We start from the raw sequence: 24,812 nt of genomic DNA on the forward strand, positions 1-24,812 counted from the left end.
TTTAGTCGAGTCCAATTCCCCAAGAAGGTAGAGAAAAGAGTTGAATGTCAGTAGCTTTATTAGGCAAGTTCTTTCCCAACTTAAAACTAATTTCCTGAAAATGTGTCGGAAAATGGTGCCAAGTCATGTCACTGACAAATACTAATGACAGAGGCAGCTGAACAGGGTTAGGAATCCAACTGGGCCTTCAGCATCCATCTATGTCTAATTAGTGTAATTAAAATTTATGGCAGTCATATAACTGAAGCCCAAGGAAAATACACTCCAAGGAGGCCCATAAATAAGTCAGTGCCAAATCAGACATTATACCCAATGAAATTTCTGGAACGTTCTACCGTAGATCAAGACACATCCAAAGCAAGGAATAAGTATGAAAGGGCCGAACGACAATGAGCAAATTCATCGTGTCCTCGTAAGTTTTCATTTAATTTCCCTGCCCAATCCACAGGAAAGCCTCTCTGAACCCAGCTAAAGTTAGCGGTGTTACTTTGTACTAATGCTCATATGTCTACAACAAGCAGACAGGGTTTAAAAAGCACTGCCTCTGCGCCTCCAAGGTGTACACGCGAGGCGACCGCGACTCCATCCAGGCCGGCCAGGCACAGGTTAGCTGCTGTTCTACACGGATTCAAGCTGCCGAGGGCGGGAGGGTGGCAGAGGAGCCAATCCTAGCTAATCCTACTCACTCCAGGCAGATCTCAAATAACATCCACTATCAGGGAAAAAAAAAAAAAAAAAAAAAAGAGGGGAAAAGAGAATCACAGGCGAGAAGAGAGGCAAAGCACCGGCTTTTAAAGGGCCGTCCACCGGGGCGCCTGGGTGGCTCAGTTGGTTAAGCATCCGACTTCGGCTCAGGTCAGATCTCACGGTTCGTGGGTTCAAGCCCCGTATCAGGCTCTGAGCCTGGAGCCTGTTTCGGATTCTTTGTCTCCCTCTTTCTCTGCCCCCTCCCCCCCACTCATGCTCTGTCTCTCTCTGTCTCAAAAATAAATGAACTATAAAAAAATAAAAATAAAGGGCCGTCCACCTAAGGCATAAAAGAACCCGTGCAGTGGCCAAAGTGAAGCACGTTTCTGTGGCTCTGCACAGCTCGCAAGAAAAATATGCAAAGCCACATGGCGAGGGACAACCTCTGTAGCAGAAACCAAATCCGGATGAAGCAGATTTTAGGTGACCCATCAGGAAAAGGTGCTTGGGCTGTGCTAAACTCTAGCAAGCATTTCTACGCTTAAGAATAATAGTGTTTTTAAATATGTTTCACGAGATGCCTGGGTGGCTCAGTCGGTTAAGCGTCAGACTTCAGCTAAGGTCATGATCTCACAGTCTGTGGGTTCGAGCCCCGCGTCAGGCTCTGTGCTGGCAGCTCAGAGCCTGGAGCCCGCCTCAGATTCTGCGTCTTCCTCTCTCTCTCTCTACCCCTCCCCTAGTCTTGCTCTCTCTCTCTTTCTCTCAAAAATAAATAAACATTAAAAACATTTTAAATACATTTCACGATGATACAAATGATTGCCTGGTCATCTGACAGCTATCTATGAATCTAGAAGAATACAGATACATATCGCAAAGCACCATGTCTTGCCCTGTCTTCCTACTCCAGATGCAGGCACTTGGGGCCTGCTTGCAGCCGGGCTGAGAGTGTGGCACACGTGTCTTGTCTGTGTGTCTGCACTAGAAGCCAAAAGCTCTAGAAGGATTCCTTCGGCGATTTCTTGTGCATTCACCAAGGGACAGACAAGATGGCTTTGCCTTCTCCACAGTCTGCCTCGTCCGCTGTGCCACCCCGTGCTGCCGGCCTCGCAAGAGGCCATCTGCCAGGAGGACCCGGGGTGTGGGAGGTTCACTGGCGGAGACCAACTTCACGCCCAAGATGCAGCGTCACATCCGGCGCCCCTTCCTCCACATCCACGCTGCGTGGCTGATCGGAAGGCTGGAAGCCCACTCCTGCGAGTGCCATCATCCCAGCTCTGAGCACTCTCTCAGGAAAACAATCTCTAGAAAGGCTTTCTTTCCTGAAATATCAGTTCAGTGAAATTAAATACAGGAAAGCAAACCAAGGCCCCAAGGACTGTTTGCCAAAAAGAAACTTTCCCCGGGTCATTTTTAAGGGAGACCAAGAGCAACTTAAAATCGGGGAGGGTTTATTTCCTGTACGTCAACTGTATTCTGTACTGATTCTAATTTGTGACAGGTAATACATTTTATGGCTTACATATCATCCCTCGCAAATGCCTTTAAAAGCTTTAAAGTATACGCCCTTGTGCTCATGATGGAGAAGAAATGCAAGCAAAGCCTCAACCAAGCATTCAGCCTTCATACTTATTATGTGATCTCCAAATTCCATTCCCCAAACAGGCCTAAGGTAGACACAGTGAAATATGAATCATTTCTCCCCTCGCTGTGTTTGCCTGAACGCCTTTTCTGTTACAGCCCAGGCACCATTAAACCATGAATGGAAATGTGCATTTATGCTGCAGAAACTACTTAGGGCCCACAATTCACAGAAATCCTAAATATCGTTTGCATTTTTCTGGAAAATTCTAATATGGCACAGTTCTGGGGTACACATTACATACCTGGAACAATCCTTAGTTATTTCAATTTATGTATCAATTCTGCAGTCTACTACATAATTTTGCATGTTCCTAAAATACAGTTGCTTTCTGGAAGAGAAATGGAATCCCAGGCAAGCCACAGTCCCATTCGATGGCTGAGACATGACGGACCCCCGCAGCGCCACACTCCGGGACGTGGTGTCGGCTTTGAGCCTTGTGCCTTCAGATTTCAATCGCAGCTACAGATTTGATACTGCTTATGTTTTCTCTCCTCAGTTTTCTTTTTGTAAATATCCATGTATATGAAAAGCAAAAGTTCAAGAAAATCTCAGCTGAGATCTAGGTCAGATGGGCAATAAAATCTATTAAAACCCCCAAACCCCTCCCTGCCCTCACATCTTTTCCCCTTTGAGGGTACAGATCTTCAGAGAGCGATTCCTCTAAATGAGAAGCGGAACATCTGTAGGCTTCTTTCTCTCAGCCTGAGTGGGGAAGAAGGCGCCAAGCGCGGCAAGGATGCTTACCCGCATTTCTCCCTACTGCGCCTCCCTTGCCCTCGAGCCCCGATACATGGTCACTGGAGAAACGAAGGAAAACTCCAAGCGACTGATCAAATTCAACTGGAATCCTAATGCGACCCTGGTTCCTGACAACAGATGAACAGCAGGACGCATCCTGGCAACAAACGCTAAGACACAAAGAAACTGGATGGATCCGATGTTTTGTTCCTATCTGGACTGCGAGTGTTTCTATGGAAACAGCTACAGTTTGCGCACAGTTCTGGAACAAGTGCTCTTAGGTTAAAAATAAGGAACTATCTGCGTCACCGGGACTGCTTCAAGGCTCGTTCCTCCAAATCAGCTTGGAAAAGTTCTCAAATTTTCAACCAATAATGTGAAAGCTTTCCTATCATAAGGTCTGCCTTGAGAATCCCAAGTGATGTTCCTGACGGGAAACTCAGAAGCAGTTGTTTGGGTACATTTTCCATGACCCAGAGCTGAAAACACAAAACTAGTCACCATGATGGCAGTGGTTTGGTCTAGAGAATTCTCCAGAAATCAAACTACCACTTAGAATTAGGAGTTCTACTTTCACAAACCTCCCTTTAATCCGAATACATCCTGGGGCGCCTGCGTGGCTCAGTCGGTTAAGCGTCCGACTTCAGCTCAGGTCATGATCTCACGGTTTGTGAGCTCCAGCCCCGTGTCGGGCTCTGCACTGACAGCTCAGAGCCTGGAGCCTACTTCCTATTCTGTGTCTCCCCCTCTCTCTGCCCCTCCCCCACTCATGCTCTTTGTCTCTCTCAAAAATAAACGAACATTGGGGCGCCTGGGTGGCTTAGTTGGTTAAGCGTCCGACTTTCGCTTAGGTCATGATCTCACGGTTCGTGGGTTCAGGCCTCGCGTCGGGCTCTGTGCTGACTGCCAGCTCAGAGCCTGGAGCCTGTTTCAGAGTCTGTCACTCCCTCTCTCTCTGACCCTCCCCTGCTCACGCTGTCTCTCTCTCTCCCCTAGAAATTAATAAAACATTAAAAAAAATAAATAGATTTCTGATATTTGCCGATGCCTTCCATTTATGTATTCATCTGGTCATTCACCCAGTTACCGGCAACTCAACGGGGCACTCAACAAATTCNCAGTCTGTGACTCCCTCTCTCTCTGACCCTCCCCTGCTCACGCTGTCTCTCTCTCTGTCTCCTAGAAATAAATAAAACATTTAAAAAAAAAAAAACAAAACAAACCCGTATTAAAAAAAAATAATAATAATAAATAAACATTAAAAAAAATTTTTAATAATAAAATAACCACTCTCGGGGCCTCTGGGTAGTTCAGTCAGTTAAGTGTCCAACTCTGATTTCAGTTCAGGTCATGATCTCACAGCTGGGTTCGTGGGATCGAGCCCCGAGGGCGCTCTGTGAGATTCTTCTTGTTGCTGTAACAAAAGGCCACAGATTTGGTGGCTCAAAATAGCAGGCATTGTTATCCTGCAGTTCTAGAAGTCACAAGCCAAAAACGGGTGGGCAGGGCTGTGATCTTTCTCGAGGCTCCAGGGAAGGACCCATTCCATTGCCATTTGTGGGGCCGCCCACAGGCCTCAGCTCGCGGCCCACACCACTCTGACCTCTGCTTCCCTCCACGCATCTCCTTCCCTGACTGTCCCTCTTCCAGGGACCCTAGTGAGGACACTGAGCCCACTCGGATCACCCAGGACCATCTCCCCACCTCAGGGTCCTTACCCTAGTCTCATCCACACAGTTTCTTCTGCCCTGGAGGGCGACACAGGCACAGGTTCTGGGGGTCAGAACATGGACATCTTGCGGGGGCGGGGGATGTGCGGCTCTGCCAACTCCAGGCACGGAGTCGGCAGCGTGCCAGGCAGGCGTGAGCCCCGGCACATCTGCGGAACCCTGAGGGGCCCGCTCGGCTGGAGCAGGGTTGGGGAGGGCACGGGGCACAAGCTGATGTCCCTGGTTAGGACAACCTGCTCCTGGGGGCCCCTCGTGATCCAAACACAGTAGGGGACGTAGGAGCAAAATAAGCGGCCCGAGAGTAAGGCCTCTCAGCTGAGGCGCCACAGACACACTGGGCCACGTAGGTCTGGGCCGTGGGGCCGTGCTTTGCGCTGTGGGTTGTTCGACAGCATCTCTGGGCTCCACCCGCTGGGGGCCGGCAGAGCCCCTGTCTCTAGTTCCCTGGGGAGCGACCGCTGCTTCCTTCAATGCTTGAGACCCATGCGAAGCAGAGGAATGATAGCACCTAACACGTTTTGAAAGGATCACTTGTCTGGAAAAACACAAATTCTGACCTAGCCCCGGCCCCGCACCAGGCAACGCCCCGCACGCACCAGGGAGAGGCACGGGACAAGTGGCAGGGCGTGTGCCCATTACGCCAGCCACCTTCACGAGGAATAAAGACGCCTCACGATGCTAAGCAGCTGTGAAAATCGGGGCTCTCAATTGCCATTCGCAGCAGTGCAAAGTGGCTATGTCGTCTTGGTAGGCAATTCGGTGGCGGCTATCAACACTTTCGGTGCGCCTGCCTTCGGACCCCCGCCCTTCACTGCTGAGTCCAGGAAACGGTCACCTGTGCGAGGCGGGGGCCTATGAGATGATGTGCTGTTTGCGGAAGGGAAAACCGCAGCCATCGAAGATGTCTATCCAGAGTGATGCTTATGCGCCCTAAGCTATGCATCATGTACTGTATTTAACGACACGGGGCTTACTTGATTTCCGTGTTTAGGTAAAAGCCTGGAAGGTTTCACATCAAACCATTCACGGTAGGAAGTGGGATCAGAGAAGGGAAAAATGGGCAGTCTCTATTTACTGATTGTGCCCATGACAAAAACGACGTATTCATGTATTGTTTTTGTAATAAAAACAAAGAGGAAAATACAAGCGCGCGTGCATGTAGGTAAACATGTGCATGCTACACGCGTACATCAGGTACAAGCATACATGGGCACGTGTTTCTGGCTCTGGCGTGTGCACGCACAGCCCCAGCACGTCCTGCCCGGTGGGGGTGGAGGGAGGTCCTCACCCCCAGACAGAGCTGCTGATAAACTCGCAGATTTCTGTTAGCTGGGGAGGAGTGTATCTCCCAAACAGGTTAAAGACCACATGCAATCGTAGAAAGCAGCACGATCTCCCGTTCTCCCACTGGGGCTCCTGGGGTCCCCCACGCAGACGGCAGGCGTGGCCCCGCCAAGACATCACAGTCCTCCAGCCCACACCAGGGCTTCTCGGCCTCGGCACTGGGGATGCACGGCGGGGATCATTCTAGGGTGATGGAGCGGCAGGCCCGGCCCCACCAACTAGATGCCAATAGCAGGTCCCCCACAGTCGGGACAATCACAAATGCCTCCAGATAGGGCCAGGCGTCCCCTGGGGGTAAAGTGCTCCCCGACGATGGGCAGCGCTCGTGCAAGCCAGTCCAGGAGGTCCTCACTTAAATGGTGCCAGTGCCGCCCAGAAAGGCGTTCCTGAGAAGCCCTCGCTGTCCCACAAAGGCTGAAGCCATGGGGGCAGGACCCCCCCTCTCACCCTAGCACCCCCTTCCCCCCTCCCCCCATAGGGCCCCCCCTCTCCCCCCAGGATCCCCCTCCCCCCCCAGCTGCACTGCGCTTCCTAACACGGTCCTAGAAACCTTGAAATATTACTTTCATTTAAAAGATACTGATGAAGCTCCGTGTCCTCCCCTGCATATCTGTCTTAAATACTTGCCTTTTCACCCAAATGTATTATCTCTGCGTTTAAAAGGTTACTCCCTGTGTACCGATACTATCTCTAGAAAACAAAAAAATCACTCAATATGTTTAGAAAATGTCACAGCAGAGCACGTAACAATTATGTTCCTAAATGTAGCAACCATCTATTTTCTGCATTTTAATACAGCGCAGCAAATTCCAGGCACCCACGCTGCCCAGTGCAGTAGAAACATGCAGGAATGAGCAGAGGGACATTCCCCGGGGACAGCAGCCCCCGATGGGCGGCAGCGAGCTCAAGAGCAGGAACGGAGATGGACAAGAGGGCCACGGAGCGCCGCCAGCAGCGCGGCCGGATGGACTTGGCGGCGGTCGGAGCGGAGGCGTGAAGGCCACCGCACAGGCACGGGGAGAAGCCAGGGGGAAGCGGGTGTAGGAGCTCCGAGCAAACAGGAGGCCCATGTCAGGCCCTCTAGCAGGGAGTCATGTGATCTGCTTCGGTTGCTATTGTTACATTTTCTACAAAGGCAACCAAGTGGATTTCCAGACACCAGGAACGCTACAGTCGATCGGGCAGACCCAAGCCATTTCGCGTCCAGAAAAGGACCCCCTGGTCCCCGGCCCAGCATATTCCCCTCCTTCTCCCCCACCCTCCAGGAAAACAGTTCATATGCGACTCAAGAAACCTTCAAAACTATGTGCTTCGTAGTTTTCTGAAGCACATATTCAGAAACGATTTGGTTTTCAGGCTCTTTTCGAAAGGCACAAAAGCAAGCATGGCTCCAAAAAGAGAGCACAAAAGCCAGGGCAGGGTCACAATACAGAAAGCGGGGGCCCAGGGACGTGGGGGAGGGGGGGGTGGCGTGCCAAAAGCCCCGCCTGCCTCTGTGGATTGCACGCTGCCTCTCAATCCTGCCCCTGTCGGTGGTGAGGACTGGGACGGGGGACAGAAAGACGAGTTCTGCAAATGTACAGACAGGGTCGAGTCTCAATTTTCAGGGGGTGGACGACTGACAGCAAAGGTCAACAGGAGTGGCTACGGTTTGGTCTCTCTATCAAAATGCGATCGGACCCCGCGCCGCTAGCATGTGCTGACCTTGTCCTTATGAGCCCGGCTTTTAAACCAAGACCCGTGGCTTTCTCCATTACCCTCCGGAGTCGGAAAGGACACATAAGAGACAAGGTGATTGTGCTGAAGCCTTGGTGGGAGGGCAGGGGTCCTGAACGACCCAACAGTCTCTGTCTTTATGAAATCACGGCTCTATAACTGTTCACAAGAGCGACGATTTCACATTTTAAATACACGTGAAATCCTGTCGGTATTAAGAAGCTTACGTGGAAAGGAAGATCTTTGATTTTATATTCTATGAGACACTGCTTTCTGGGAAAAAGTGGACGATCCCACACTGGAGTTCCACCAAAGCTCTTTCCACAGGAGAAAGGAAGGAAGCAGAAGGCAAGATCGGGAAAAGGAGCTACTTACCTCTTTCTGGCTTCCTCATACTGCCAATTAAGCCTGACTCGGTCTACAAGTCTTGTCTTATCATCAAAGACAAACTTTCCGGAACAGAAGGAAAAAAAAAAAAGGGGAGGGGGACACATATTAAAACATACTTTCAAAACAGAAAATGCATTTCAACTTTCAGCAACAATGAAGAAGCTCTTATTTTGTCTTTAAATTTCTACTTTTCGGGGCACCTGGGAGGCTCAGTGGGTTAAATGTCATGATCTCACAGTTTGTGGGTTTGAGCCCGCGTCGGGCTCTGTGCCGACAGCACAGAGGCTGCTTGGGATTCTCCCTCCCTCTCTCGCTGCTCCTCCCCCATTCGTGCTTGCTCGCTCTCTCAAAAAAAAAAAAAAAAATTCCACTTTTCAAGGGTCTGGAAGGAAAACACACCAAATATTACTCAGCCGCCACCTCTGGTTGCTAGAAGCTGGGACTGGGGCCAGGGAGGCTCTGCTTTCCAAACACTGGTGGATCTGTTTGGTTATTTTTAACAGTGGAAGGGTATTCATCTATTGTATAATTCCTAACAACAACAACAAATTAAGTTTAAACAACAAAATAGGGAATTGCTTAGTCAAAGTTGATACGAAGGCAAAAATGTTTGTCCCACTTTGTACAGCACATTTTGTCATTCTTCAATAAATGCAGAATAGTGATGTTCTCCTGAGAAGTCACACGATCCGAAGATGGCGGACTTAGCTGTGTTAGGCATGGGCTACAGGACTCCTTCAAATGGCACGTGGCATGTTAAAGAGCTCCAGGTCAAAAGGAAATAAAGCAAGGTCTGGAAAAGCCTGGATTGAGGCACATCACCTTAGGAGTCAGAATCGAAATGTGGTGCCCTGACGTGATCATTAGTTGTACTTAAATATTTCCACCCCAATTACACCGAACTAAACAAATTCCTAAAATGAAACAAACAAACAAACAAAAAGACCTGCGTGGGAGATAATCGTCCCTCACTTTGGTTACTTCTTCTTTCATTCCTGGAAATCTATGACACCAATTCATTAAATCGATTCTCTCTGTGGATCTGTAGATCTGACCTTAACTAGACCATATATCAGAGCCTCTTAGTCATTTTTTTAAACTAACTTCGTGTCAGCAAATATTTGAAAATATTCTATCTGAATGATTGGTGATGAGTTTTTCAATACCAGTTTTGATATACACATCAGTAGAAATGTCGTTATCTTTATTGTCTTGAATGGTGAGATGAAGAAACGCCTTAGGAGGGGGTTGAGCATTCTCTGATGAGACGTCATAATTTTATACATTTTACAGCCTCATCCAATGCCCCTCCCCACGGTTTCCTCTCTCTCTCTCCCACCCCCCCTCTATACACACACACACACACACAAGAGCTATAGTGTCACATCTCCAGAAACCATCTACGCTGGAAACAAGCTACTTGTCACCTCACCACCTTGTTTGTCAGAGACTCCTGCAGCTGACCCATCGTCAAGACCAGTAAATATTTCTTCAACCTCTTCTCGATGCTTCTGTAGATCTCTAAGCTCCGTTTTTGCACTCTTCTTTGAGAACAAAACGGGCATCTTGGTCAAAAAAGGAGAAACCTACGACCCAATGGATCCAGCAGGCTCCTGCTTCACAGGTCCTATGGAGCATGTACCCCAACCACCGAATCCCAACGTTAGGCCTGCAGTGTGTACACATTTGTGTTTGCAAAGTCCTGGGATCAAAAAGTATAGCCAATTATGTCCACACCCATCCCACAAAACTGATGACTCAAAGTGATAACTAAGCCAGGTACGCAGATGGCTAGGATGGTCCCCAGTAGTCTCCACCTCTTGGGATTTGGCCCATGTGTGAGCCCCTTGAGAGTGCTCTAGAGCCACGATTTGACTGTAACCGATAGAATGCAACAAAGATGACAGGAAGCCAGTCCTGTGGCCAGGTTACAGAACACAGCAACTTCCATCTTGCTAGCAGACCCTCTCTGCTTGCACACTTTGATGAAGTAAGCTTCGGTGCCAGAGAGGTCCGTATGGTAAAGAAGTGAAACCCTCAGTCCCACAGCCCGTGGGGAGGTGAATCCTGCCGATAATCACATGAGCTTCAAAGTGGCCCCTTCCCCAGTCTAGTTCTCAGATGAGACTGTAGCCCTGGCCGACACCTTGATTGTAGTTTCGTGAGAGCCTCTGAAGCAGAGGACCCGCCCAGACTCCTGACCCACAGTAGAAGTGTCTGAGATAACAGAAGTGTGCTGTTTTAAGACGCTAGGTTTTGGAGGAATCTGTTAGACAGCAACAGCCCACTAATCCAATTATGGCCTTTCAATATCCTTTTTTATAACTACATGATATAAATAGGGGTTTAGACATCAGAAATGTTGACTGAAACCCAGACAGACCTGACTACATGAGCTTAGCTTGACTCGGCACCTTGATTCTCCCCCTATCAAAAGGACATGGAAACAACTAACGAGATCCCAGCCATGAAGCGGTCAGCCCCAGTAAACTCACAAATGATGACAATTTATTGCTCAAGTTACTGCAATGGCATGACCAGCCACTTCCCACCTGATATTTTTAGAAAGTCTTACCTAATCATTAGAGAACCTTTGCTTCTTCCAAACTAGTTGAATCTCTAAATTCTAAGTCTAACCTATGATAACAGCAATTATTCATGGAATTCAAGGAGCCCTGTACTTCTTTCGTTCCTGCACACCAAAACCTTTAGGCAAAAATAGCAGACATTTCTGACTTACAGATTCTTTTCTGTGTGTATTTATGCAGATGGTGACCATAGTCATTAAAACCAAAACTGCCTGGTCAAAAATGTCCAAGCGTACTTTTGAAAGCAGTGAGGGGAAAACTCAAAATAGGACTGTTTCTGCAGGGCATCCAAGACAACAAGAGTCACTATTTACCACAGTATACTCCAAGACATGCTATTTGCCTAAATTTCAAAATACTAGTTAATTATTTAAAACCCAGAATTTTTGTCAATGGTCTTTTTCCAGGTCTTTTTCTTTTCTTTATGTCATTTTGGGGAGGGCCTTCCACATTCCACTGAGGTCTCATCTTTACTTAATGAGCTCTAAGAAAAAGAAGCCATCTTGTTTCCCATTTGTTTTCCATTTGTAATAAACCTCACTCAATAATGTTACAACAGCGGTGTCTTTTAGCATTCACCACCCTGCTTCGGATGATGACTGCCAACTTTGTTTCTGTGGCTAACTCAAGGCTTCACTAATTATCAAAAGGGGCATTATGAAATTCTTCCAAGTCCCAAGCAAAATTAATTTTGATTCAAGTCAATTTCCTGACATTCTTTTAGAAGAATAAGAAGTAGCATCAAAGTATAACCCAGGGGCTCTATAGCCACAAAGCCTCTGAAAATCACTGGGCTACGCCAAAGATCGGTAAACTAGGGCCCCCACGGGCCAAATCCAATCCTGCTTTTAAAAATAAAGCTTTATCAGAACATAGCCCTGCCCATTTGTTCACATGCTGCCTATGGCTGCTTCTGCATTCTAACAACACAGTTGGATAGTTATGGCAAAGGTCTAAAATATTTATAATCTAGGGGCGCCTGGGGGGCTCAGTCGGTTAAGTGTCCGACTTGGCACGCGCGGCCCTCCGCCCGCACCCCCGGCTCCTGGTGTACCTCTCCGACGATGTCGGTCTGAGACCCAGCGTCGCAGAACTGTTGAGGTAAAGGTTCGCCAAGCACACCCGGGCTGTGAGGGAACTCCGGCAGAGGGTCGGTGAGGGAGAAGCTGTTCCTGAAGCCATCGGTCAGCTTGGCCAGGCTCTGGAGGAGGAAGAAACAGGCCGCCTGAACAGAGGTGGTGATGCTTCCCTTCCCTCTGAGGGCCGGAATTCGCGCTGGCCCAGCCCACCCCACCCCTGCCCCAGCAGGTGAAGACGACAAGTGGGCTGCCATGCGCACTCTTAGGCATTTACGTCACACCGTGACTGAGCCCCCCTGCCAGCGTGTGGATAACGCAGACTACTGCCAGAGTACCATTTTTAAACCCTCATGTTTCCTAAAGAAAAAAATCATTCTGTCCAAAGAGGCCAAACTCACGGCATCAGAGTAGAATGGTGGTGGCCAGGGGCTGAGGGTTCAAGGGGCACAGACTTTTGGTTAGAAGATGAATAAGTTCTAGGGCTGTAATGTACAGTGTGGTGATGACAGTCGGCAATGTTGTGTCACGTAATGAAAGCTAAGAAAGTAGATCTTAAAGTCTTCCACACACACACACACACACACACACACACACACACACACCAAGGTACATATGTGAGGCGGTGGATGTGTTAACTATCGTGGTAATCATTCCACGTTATACACATGAATCAAACCATTAGGTTGTACACCGTAAGTTTATGCACTTTGGTCATCTGTACCTCAATAAAGTGTGGGGGCGAGCACTGCCATCCAAAATGTTCTATCAATAAATGAGTCTGACAGAGATGAAGGCCACCTTGAGAGTTTTATAAACCACACAGAAGCAGAGCTACTCCCAGATGACGCTTACATAGTTTTATAATAATCTGGGTTCTCAGTCATAATTGTACCCGGCTGAGAGTCATTGCATGTGATGCCAGTTGGCCAAAAACTAGAGTAAGTATGTCTTCTGGCGTGTGTGACCCCTCTGGGTGAAAGTTAAAGAGAGCAATGGGATTCCCTACAAGCTTTCAGAAGACCTTTGAATGCACTTATCTTCAGCAGACATTTCTGCAGACGCTAGGAGGCGCAGGTACGGTGTAACACGCAACCGGCTCTGGCTCTAGACAGAGGCACCTTGGAACGGGCCAGTATCATGAAGACCATAAAAGAAAGACAAAACTTCTCTGACTTTACTAGAGAGGATGTTGCTCAGGCCTCTCCCAGGAGCGTCTCAGAGAAGATGCTGGGGCCTGAAGCTTCTTCTAGAAATTCTATCTCCAGCCTCCATGGTGGGGAACCCACTCGAGGCGACCGGGTGGCTTGCCCCCCGCCCTGCACGCTTGGCTAGGCCAGCGCAGAGCAATGAGTTCAACCTCCGGGAGGCAGGGCCTCTGAGCCCCCGCGGTGAAACGCCACTCGGTTCACTCCTGGGGTCTGGGCTCACGCTGGATGGGCAACAGCCATACAGCACCTCGTCCGACACTGCACTCAGAGGCCTCAGTAAACGGCAGTAGCCGTTCTTGCTATCAGCGCCCAGAGACCATCATTTCCCTTTCATGACCTGGAGAGGGCGTGTGAAAATACAGATGTGTGGGTCACACCTCGAGAGCCTTATCTAGCAGGCGGGGGTAGGGCCCAGGAATGGGCAACTCAGTGGCCACCGTGGGGACACCCACAAGTCTGTTGGACCCTTGACCTTAGAAAGCACTGCCATGCAAGGCAGTTATCTGTGCACCTGTCTCATTGGGCCTCCGAGTCTGAGCTCTGCTTCATGTGCCCTTCTAAGACCTACGTTCTGCAGAATCTAGACGGGCACCTGCTAGGGACTCAGTGTGTTGAACACAAAATGAAAGCCATAACAGAAGCATCCGAATGCACCCCAGCATCAAGCAAAAAGACCGGCGTGCGTCCATTCGCAAAAACTCAAGCTTTTTCTAACAATAACAAAATCTACAGAAGTGTGAGGAACAAAAAAGAAAGCAGCGTAACGCTCCGCTGATCGCAGCCATGAACTGAAACGTACGCACGCAGTAGGGTACGGTGTGGCCAGGTCAAGGAACGAAGCAGCGTGTGCTGGACAGACAGGGAAAGAGACAAGGTGTTACCATTAGGTGAGGAAGCCAGGGCAGGGGAGCGGCAGGCAGAGGCCGAACTCCCCGTGAGGACAGCTGAACACGCGTTCACGCTCTCCTGTGTCTGCATAAACACCAGCGGGGTATACAAGATACTCATAAAAGTAGTTACAGGAGACGGGCTGAGGAGGCAACTGCGAGAACGCTCATCACAGACTTTGTAAATTATTTTGATTAGTGAACGATACACATCACCCATTTTTACAGCTTAAATCGTGTCTTCCAGAATGTTACGTTCCAGTCCTGAGAATCTGTGAATGCGAGCTTATTTGGAAATCGAGTCCTTGCAGATGGAATGAAGTGAAGGTGAGGTCGTACTGAATTAGAGGGGGTTCTAATCCAATGACTGGCGCTCTCCTAACAGGAGAACATTTAGACGCAGGGAGAGCACCGTGTGACAAGGAAGGCAGAGACCGGAGTGATGGGGCAACGAGCCGAGGAACACCAAGGACTGCCAGCAGCTACCGGAAGCTGGGGGAGGTGAGGAAGGATCCTCCCTTACAGCCTCAGAGATGGCGGGGCCCCAATGGCACCTTGACCCTGGCCTTCTGGCCTCCAGGCTCTGGAAGAAGAAATGTCTGTTGTTCTATGCCAGACTGTGCTCCTTGGTCATGGCGGCCCCACGAACCACTAATACCCGTACTGGGAAACATTTCAATATTCAGCATACGTAAATATACACAGAGGAAGAACATATATACACATATGTGATATATATGCATGTATTTAAAAATATAGGAGTTGTATATATAATAAATATATAACATAATATATATGGTAAATACATATCGTCCTAAAAGTTCAAATAAAAGTCAGACCCACACGGAGGCAGGCAGACAAACGGACATGGGATCTGAAGAGCGACAGGCCCCTACCTGCATCAGGTCCCGCCTCTCCTTCTCGCCTGTGCAAATGGCCTTCTTGATGGTCCGCAGCTCGCTCATGATGGCCTGTGCCTCAGCCAGTTTGTAGTTGGTGTGAGCGCTTGACATCTTACGATCGATCCTGGTTAAGAAAGAAAAGTAAGTCATTCCATGCGAGATTCTGACATTCCATTAGATGATGACGACAACAACGTAAGTCAAAAGCTTTACAGAAAGGTGGGAAACCGTTAAAAGCGTTGCTGTGGCAAAGAAAAACGAACATCCCATAAAACCTTCCTCGCTGGCGGTAAGCAAGCAGAGATGAGACTTGGCCGGTGGACGGTCTCCTTTGCTCCAGGAGCATCCAAGGCAGGTGAGGACTTTGGATTCAGGATTCCCATGACCTCTACTAATGATCAGGCGACAAACATTGGCTTAAGTAATTTCCTGAGATTTGAAACTCCTCTCGGAGACGGGGATCATGTCTTATTTGTTTACCCCCCGCATCTGGGTTAGCGGTCAAAGCTGTCTATTAAATAAACAGACGAATGGCAGCTGTACTCAAGGAGAGCATATGGGAAATAGCAAAAAGTTGTGAATGTTTAATAGCGATGCCTTCTATAAAATTGGAAACTGTGTCTCTGCTATCTTCTTCTATCTCATTCTCGTTCTCTTTCTCTCTTCCTTCCTACTACTCCCCTTCTCAGTTCTTTCCTTCAATCCAAACATCCATTCATTCATCTGTCATTCCGTCCATTCAAACTCCCTCCCTCCCTCCTTCCATCCCTTCCTCCCCCCCTCCCTCCCTCCCTGCCAGCCAGTCTGCCCCCGGGGCACACAAGGCCTGCTTCTGGGTGGCGGAAGCAGAGTGCTGACCGAGGGCAGGCCTGACTCTGGCCTCCACAGAGCGGGCCGTCTCCCACACACAGCGCGTCCCTTGTCTCGCCTTCGCTGCCTAAGTCTTGAGCCCTGGAAACCCTCAGGGCTAAAGCAGTTGGAATACTCTGACCCAGAAAGGGCACGCACTCCGTCTCTTGGAAGTAGTCAGCCGGCCTTTCAGATTCCAGATCCACCACCACACAGGTTCCGGTTTGAAACCACTTCTAGCCCACATTACCGCAGAATCCGGATCCTTAACGGCCAGCCCAAATGCGCCGATTTCCCGCTCACAAAAGCATCTTGGCCCGCTGCTGAGGACCAGTGACGCTGCAGTGCCACAGCGGGACCCTGGGCAAGCCACTTTGCCTCTGTAAACCTCCTATTCACCTTTCCCTCATTTAATGAGAAAACGCCAGGAAAAGGCCTGGCGTGTGATGTTCGCGGTGATTATTATTATTATCGGGATAATGCTGAATCTGTGTGCTCGTGGGAGAAAAAGTAAATAATTCACCAACTCTCGTTCTTAAGGCCCGGAGTTGATCTGAGCCATCATGACCCTTGGAATAAGAGAAGGACAAGTAAACCAGGCAGGAAGCCATTCCCTCCCCTGGGAATCGGGCTTCAGGGCTCGCCGGCCACTGCTGTGACTGCATTGGCTACAAATCACTTCTTGACAAAAACTGGTTCTGGGTCCTCTTCGTGGAGTCAACGCCACGGGTCCCCACACATTCGACGGTGACACGCCTCCATCCCCGCACAGCCTGGCCATGCGTTTTCCCGTTTCGGCCGTTCTCCGGAGAACCAAGCATCTCCCACAGAGGGCGGAAGTAAGAGGCCAGCCATCTCACAGCACCACGTCTGCCAAAGAAGTGGCCCGAGTTTTCTTACAGAGAAGAGCTAGACTCGTTTATGGAATAAGGCCTTCTTGTACCAATCTTCTGATAAAAGACTTTCCAATACATCTCATTTAATGTCACCACCAATGACCCGCAGAGGCGGATGAAGTCGGTGGGAAAGGGTTATTACATCATTCTCAGACAAAACCCCAAGGCTGGGGAAGTCTGATTTCCCCGTAACAGTCAATGACCAGCGCCTCTGCTAGCCAGGTCTACCGCTCCTCCAGAACAAGAAATACAGCAAATAGATCACCGCCTGACGCCGACATTCACGCGGAGAAATGAACCTCCCGTGCACCGAACGAAATGTTTTCAATTGCCTGAAAATCAAAGCTCATCAAATAGCCACAGAAGTCCGGACACACGCACCCGGTATGAAGGCTGTGATGTGAGACGCTACGCGTGTCGGCCCCAGCTTTCTACCTAACTGTGATTTCCTTATGGCTTTTAGCAGCAGGAAAGCTGAAGCGTGGCCACCACATCGGCAAGCCCGGGGACTGAGCCAGCAGCTGTCAAGGCACCAGGCCCCACGATGGCAACGGCCGCCACACACCGGAAAACTGGCCACAATGCCCTTGGGGAGAGGGCTCGGCGGCCCCGTAATCGGTGCCACCGGCGGGCGCTGCGGAGCACCTAGGAGAACGAATGTTCAACTTCAAGGCCACGGACCTGCGCTCTGGCCTGAGCTACACCCAAGCGGCTCTTGAGATCTCGAGGAGAATGCAGACTGGTCTAGAATGGCTATCCCCACTGTGTGCCGAGGGTGTCCGGCGTGGGGAGCAGGAGCGGCTACAGGGAGGGCCCGTCTAGGGCTCGGAGGTCCTCACCCCTGCTTCAGCAAGCACCTCCCCCCTGCTCCATCTCCCACATTCTGGCTCCACAGAAGATGTCGCGTGCAGGAAAGGGAAAGGAAAAAGATTCCACCGTTAAAAAAGTGTGAAAGCTCTTAGAGAACATGATCTTCAATGCTGGTATTTCAGACGGAATACCGTTATGTAAAAATAGTTATATATCATTATTACGTTGTATTATTGTATAATGTGTATTGTATTGCATTACATAGTACACAACTATACATCATATATTTATATTATATAACAGAACATCCGATCTGAAAGGGTTATTATGTATTATGCAAATATAACCTTACATGAACACTCTATACAGTATATATTATTTGATTACACTATATAATTACATAACTAGTATATTACAACAGCTGGATGTGCCAAGCACCTACTAGGCCCCAGGGTCTTGTGGCACGCTTTGCGTCTGTCACCTCATTGAATCTCCGCAGCAGCTTCTCAGATTTTAGAATGAAAAACCCAAGGCTCAGAGAGATGAACTCAGCGGCCTCAGGTGACAAGCTAAGATCTGGCAGCGTCGCCGCGAGTCACCCACGTGTCCCAATTCTCAAGCCTACGCGGGATCGCCGAGTACAGTGCTGCCCCTTGATTCTGCAGGTACCCTGCTCGGAGCGGCCAAGGTCGGGCCCATGTGCTTTTATCAGGGCAGGCGATGCCTCACAGAATTCAAACCACTCCCATTTCCAACTGTGATAAATTCCACCTAATAAAAACTTCAAAGGGTAGGAAACCTCTTCCTTCACAGCTGCAAAATTCATTTCTTTGGGAGTTTTCTCCCTTTGCTCAAATTCCCTCTACAACTTCGGTCAAATTCAGAGGATGTGGTGAGTGAGTTGGTATTTTCTAAAATACCAATATATCTCATTTCATAAAGCAAATTGTAACATCTGTGACTGCCAAAGAACTGTCTTTTCCTTTTTTAAATTTTAATCGAGAGCCCAAGTACAGATACATCGCAAATAAAACGACAGAAAGGCGGCAACTGTCCATAAAAGGTAGTGCTAGGAAAAACATGAGGTATGACGCGCTGTGCTATGATCTAAATGTTTACGCACTCCCCCCTCCCCCCACATGCTGGGATCCTGACTCCCAGGGTGATGGTGGTAAGGGGTGGGGCCTCTGGGAGGTGATCAGGTCATGAGGGAGAAGCCCCCATGACTGGAGTCAGTGAGATCAGTGCTCTAATATTGTGAACGAGCGGCGGGGGGGGGGGGGCGCGGGGGGTGGAAGTTGGCTCTCAGCAAACACGGAAGCCGACCAGGCCGGCGCCTTGATTTTGGATTTCCAGTCTCTGAAACTTTGAGAAATAACTCTCTATGGTTTATAAAGCACCCGGTCTAGGATATTTGGTTTTAGCGGCCCAAATGGACTAAGGCACAGTGTAAAAAAAACCAAACCCGGTACCCAGACCACAGTCTCTCCGTTTCAACATCTTGAAGCAGCAGCTTCGGGGAGGTTAAGTGACGTGCTCAGGGTCACACAGCCAGGAAGGGGCACAGTGAAGTTCCCACCAGGGCCGCTCACACGAGCTCACACTAGGTTAGCAATACACTCAGAGTCAAGGCCTCCAAATTCACACTGTGTCAAAGCCGAAGGCCACCCACACAGCCAGTCAGATGTGGCCCCAAAGGAAACCTTGGTGCCCTCCACGGTCTACTTTTGAAAGAAAGGGTCAAAGAGAAAAGGGGAAGGTGCGGTTTCGGGCGATGACAGCAGTCCGGCTGAGAAGGCATTTCAGAGCCCCGATGAACCACCACCTCCTGCTGCCCCGAAGTTTCCTTATCGGTTGTTCAATTTAAGATGTCAAGGGCACTGCACTGGCGAAAGCAAAACCAAATGGCTCCTTCACCCCACAGCTTGGAAGGAAAGGGCTGCCAGGCGGCTGCAGATATTCCGTGTTAATACCACGCATTACAACCCGAAAGAATGAGAAGTTTTGTTACAACTCCACCTTTTGCATCGCTGGCCCTGGCAAGGGGCCTGAAGGCACCTCAGACGGCTTCCGGCAGCTTTCTATCAACAGCGGGCCCTGTGTGGAGCAGCAGGCCCGTCCCGCAGCCAGAACAACGCTCCTTCTGTTTCCGCCCCCGCCCCGTAGGCTTTCCAGTTATCTGAGCGGTGCCGGGTTCCGCACAGGCCGTACCTGACGGGCTATGTCAGTGGGATGCTGTCCGTCTAAGCCTGTTCTGCGAACGATCCCACTCTTCTGAAAACGCTAAATCCCCTCGGAGAGAAAATGCGAATTCCAATATCCAATACTGCATCATTCGAATACCGAATGCTGGGGAAGGTGTAGTCACTCTCTCCTGTTTAAGGAGACACATGGGTTTCACTTTGTTCATTCCACCCGAATCAGAAGAAGTTCATCAAGCAATGACGAGGCTCAAGGCAAAGACATTACCTCATGGCTAAGAAGTGCCCCATGGAATATTTAGTGAACTCCTTTCTATGATGTGAACAGCAGTGATAAGGAACAGGATTTCTTAAAACACAACAGAGCTCTGTACGTAGAAGACCAGGCAGTGCTGGAGGGCAGCTGTTGAGAAGGTGATTGGGCCCACGTACACAGCCCTCCTATGGTCCAGGCAGCCCAGGGGGTGCCAGCGGCCAGCAGTGACACGAACCGCGTCACAGCTCCCAGCGGCCAGGGGCAGCAACAGCAGCCATCCGCACGGCACCCAGGGGAACCCTCTGGGTCCTGAGGACCTAGCAGGGAACAAGGCAAAGTCCTCGTTCCCATGTGGCATGACGCTAGGCAAGAAGACAGACCACAAAAATAAATCATCAGGGCGGGCAGCGATCGGCGTTTAGAGGAAAACGAAGCCAGGATCCAGGACAGAGTGTGACGGAAAGGGCTCCTTTTTAGGTCCAGTGGTTAACCAAGGATCTCGGCAAGACACCATCTGTCCAGAAAACTACAGAAAGGAGGGAACAGGCAAGTAGAATCTGGGGGAGAGTGTTCTGGGCACAGACGGCTGCAAGTTCCAGTGAGAGCGCCAGCAGGTTGGCCAGGGGGTGGGCACAGGGGCGTGGGGGGAACGCTGGGGGAAACGAGGTCAGGACAGAGGCCAGCTTATCCGGGGGGGAGCTGTATTCTAAGTGAGAGAGAAAGCCACAAGCACAGGAGACATTTGAAGAGTCCCCACGGCCACAGCGTGAGAATGGTGAGCCGTAACAGCAACCGTGGCAGAAGCTGGGAGAAGGGAGCGAGGGGTCAGGCGTGGCAACAGCTCACTGAGAACGAAGGATGGTAAAAAGACGGGCAGGACAGTCCCCCCGATGCGTCTTGGGCCATCACGCCAGCTCTCGGGGACGTTACAGGTGTCACGGTAGGAAAAGCCTTCAACGGCACGTAAGCGTGGGAAACTCAGGATAAAGCAACGTTAAACGAGCTTTCTGGCTGCAGGACAACTCGGAATCCAACACGAGGTACGTTCCAGATCTGCGGGAGATCTAGAGTAGCGAGAGAGGGAAATCTCCCACACCTACTGGCACACTCAGCGCATTCTTGCACACCGCCCCCTCAGGAAGCCATGCGCACGCTGCTGCTGAACCCTCCACCTTTGCCCCTGGAGGGGAGTAACAAGTTGCACTGAGATCATTTTCCCAAACACCCTTCAGAAACTTTCGGGCAGCGGAGCGCGGCAGCTTTTCACTGGAAAAGCTCAAGTTTTCGAACGATGTTCGTTACACATAAATGCCGCTCTGATTTTCTGCAGATTTTTATAAAGAGCCTCGAGAAATGCAGAGGACAACCACACTGAGATTCTCTCTCTCTCGCCTCTGGGCCTGGCAACAATGCGGAAAGCTAGACAACGCGTTCTCGTGGCAGCGCCGTGGCAACAGAAACTCACCTGTTAGCGGTGGGAAGGCCACACGGTGCAATCCGTAAAGAGAGGGATCTGGCCACGTCTCCTAATACGACCAGGGTGGTTACCCTTTGGCCCAGCACACCCACTTTTGGGGACTTCTCCTGAACTCCTTCCTATCCACACGTGCACGGTAGCAGGTGTAAAGCTGACGGGAAACTTTACAAATGGGCGACTGAGGCTGACATTGCCAGGACCCGTCGATAAACTCCACGTCACAAAAAGAGACGGCTGGAGAGGGCACACGCCTCCCGATGGGAGTCACGCCACCACCAGCGAAAAAAACATACTTAGCCCCCTCCCCGCGGAAAAGAATAGAAGGAGGGCCCGAACCCAAATCAGATCAAGTCTCTCTAACTAATTACATGAGCTTGCGTACGTAGCAGGGGACAGAGGAATGTGTTAAGTGAGCCCGTGAGCGCCGAAGCAGCAAAATCTGATATCAGGGAAAATTCTACAGGACAAGCAAATTAGTTCCTTCAGCAAGTCGTCATAAGGTAAGAAAAAACAAAGTGCAGAGGAGGAGAGATTCAGAGACACGGCGACCAAACACACTGTGTGGGCCTTCTCTGAGCCTGGACCCAACAAAACGGAAAAACGGGAAACTTGCTGGAGACGGGGATGATGTTAAGAGAGGACTACTAAGTGAGAAACCAGTATTATAGTTGCGTTTTCAAAAAGGATGCATAGCTTCAGAAAAGCTATTTATGGATTCAATAGGGCTCCGGGATTTGCTTCAATCAGGCAGGCAGGGTCTCGGGGGTGTAGGAGGGTGACCGACAAAATAGGACTGGCCCCTGTGTGGTGACTTGTTGAAGTGGGGTCAAGGGCACAGGACGGTTCCATTATACTATTCTCTCCACTCCTGCGTCCGCTTGACATTTTCCATCGTTAAAAGTTTATATACATTACACACATGCATGCGCGCGCGCGCGCGCACACACACACACACACACACACACACACACACACGTACCGATTTGACCATTAACCCAGAAACTGTGTTCGTGGCCAGCTCCCATTTACAAAAATTAACAACATACATAGACCTAAAAAAAAAAAAAATACAAAAGGTTCTTTTTTCCTCACTTGGACCCAAGCATAATGATGGATTTCCTTGTTAGCCAGGAAAGTTCACCAAGATAAACAAGTAAGAGTTTAAAATGTTATAAGCGGCTAAACTCCTGGCGAGGTGCTCTGGAAAATATACCGGATATTCTGGGAAGCAAGAACAGCAGAAAATTTTCTGGAGGAAAAGCTAGGGTCTCTGGCTTAAATCAGTGCTGGTAATAATATCCGAGAAGCCCTTCCACGTATAACAGCTTGTGTATTATCTGGGCGCAGAGTTAGGAGTTTACGGTAGGGGTAGGGCACTCGCATTATCAATGCTTACAGGTTTCCAAAATTTCCTCAACAATAATACCAATCTGCAGGATTCTATGGAGACAGAAGAGTCGATCCTCAATACCAGAAAAATAATGAGGCTGTTTTCGTCTCCTATGTAGTGTATATAACTCAGAGGAAGGCTACCGGAATAGTTTTCACTCGCAAAGAATTTTAAGCGCGGCACGAGTGCCTGTGATTCCTGTCCCTCCTGTGAGGACAGACCAAGCATGTACGGTGACAATACAGCCGCCTCTCGAGCCAGCTCGACCTGGACAGCCGCAGCGAGTCAGACCCCCAGGACCGAGGCCAGATCCAGAAGCTTCTCCCATGCCACTCCTGGGGAGGGCAGGCATCCCCACGGGCTCTGGCAGGGGGTGAAGACCGTCCCCTTGGCAGGGACATGTCTACTCTCACTACTCCCCCATGGAGGCCTTGCTGAGGAAAGCGGAGAGCAAATACAAGGAGCAGCAGCCCTTTTCTTCTGAGGAGCACAACCCACACTCCACTCCAGCCGCTGGGGTGAAGTAACAGCTCCGCCTGCACTGACTGCTTCCCATCCAACAAACCTGGAGAAACCGAGGCCACCTCTTCCTGTCATTGAAATTAGTTCGACTACAAGTGATCAGTTTACTTCCTACAGATGTGGGGTCCCTTGAGCCCTGACACCTTTATTTTCTAGTGCTCAGTCATTGCCTGCTGTTGCAATAGAACCTGTGTGTTCACACAAAGAAATGGAGATGGCCAGAGGGACGGAGGCCAGAGGGACAGGCACCGGGCCAGCAATCCCGCTACAGAAGCCAGGGCCGGCGGGGAAAGGTGCCGGGCAGGGCTCTCCTCTGAGGCTCAGGGGTCCTGTGTGTCCTCACGGTGTTCCGGAACCACCCTGAACCTCTATCACCTTCCCCGGAGCTCTCCAAATGAGAACTGAACTAGCTGCACTCTCCGGCTGGCACAATGCCTAGCATTAAGTTAGGTACTATCTAGACACTGTGGATTCTCCCTGGTAACGACAGAAAGCTACTGTGTGGCCGAGGGAAAGAATGAAATCGATCTCTGATTCAACTTACCCTAGTAAGTATAGAAGACCTTCCAGATTAATTTATTTGATCCTGCTTGTTTCTTATCCAGCCCTTTAGTGGAAGCGACACAAGAAAATGTGGCCACAGCACACACAGATGCACCCTAGCAGGCATCCGAGGATCTGGAGGGTGACTGGGCTTTATGTGTAAGATGACGGAACATGAATCAATGCACTGGGAAGCACCGTAGCAAATGGACAAGATGAGGAACAAAACTGTGGCCGATGTCAAAAAGGACTGCTTTGCTTACGCAGAACTTTTTAAAAAAGCTATACGGACTAGGGCTCCTTAAAGGAACTCCCGCTGCAGACTGAAATCCCACGAGACTGTGCACAGCTGGAAGATGGCAGAGAAGCAAAAGGCTGACCGTAAGGTTCAAGGACTCCCGGCCGCACTGAGCATGTGAATGGGATTATCAAAATCCACCGTGTGGCCGGGCCTGCAGAGGGCATGGTCACATCTCAGGGCCAGAGAAAGCCAAGCGGGACCCAGCTCCAGGCAGGACACAGCTCCCTTTTCTATCTCCCTTGGTGCCTATAATAGGTCCTTCATAAACAAATGGGCCAATAAATCATCAACCAAACCACTCCTGGATGATTAAGAAAACGAATCTCAACAGTAAACAGTATTACACATCAGGGTTTGACCTGCCCGGTGATTACCCTTTATCTGAAGCTGAGATAATTAGGCTTGTCCACACTTCCCTGGTTGTATCACTTCCCTATCAAGAGCAATACCTCTGTCACGTCACGTTTGACACACGGTCACCACATCAGCACACAGGATCCAGGGGCGTGGCGTGCTGCCCACCCTTACAAGGAACAGTCACCATACTGCCACTCGCCGAAGGCTGACCAGAGCTGGCACCTGTATTGCCCTGGGGACAATTCGGCCCAGTGATCGCTGCCGTGGCGGCAGGTGCACTGCCCCCCCACCTCCAA

At 49.9% G+C, this 24,812-nt stretch overlaps 1 protein-coding gene across 1 annotated transcript in view; it reads right to left on the reverse strand.

Moving 5' to 3' along the window:
• Window positions 1-24,812, reverse strand: part of WWC3 (WWC family member 3) — a 113,965-nt gene that overhangs the window by 31,039 nt on the left and 58,114 nt on the right. Inside the window, exons 6-8 of the mRNA XM_039234249.1 lie at window positions 14,909-15,038; window positions 11,893-12,039; window positions 8,236-8,309 (exon numbers count right to left, since the gene is read on the reverse strand). Of these exons, the coding sequence (XP_039090180.1) occupies window positions 8,236-8,309; window positions 11,893-12,039; window positions 14,909-15,038 (351 nt within the window). The remainder of the gene's footprint in view (window positions 1-8,235; window positions 8,310-11,892; window positions 12,040-14,908; window positions 15,039-24,812) is intronic.

Source organism: Hyaena hyaena, unplaced genomic scaffold, assembly GCF_003009895.1.
Source record: "Hyaena hyaena isolate Hyena2069 unplaced genomic scaffold, ASM300989v1 scaffold_85, whole genome shotgun sequence".
In the NCBI taxonomy this organism is placed as follows: domain Eukaryota; kingdom Metazoa; phylum Chordata; class Mammalia; order Carnivora; family Hyaenidae; genus Hyaena; species Hyaena hyaena.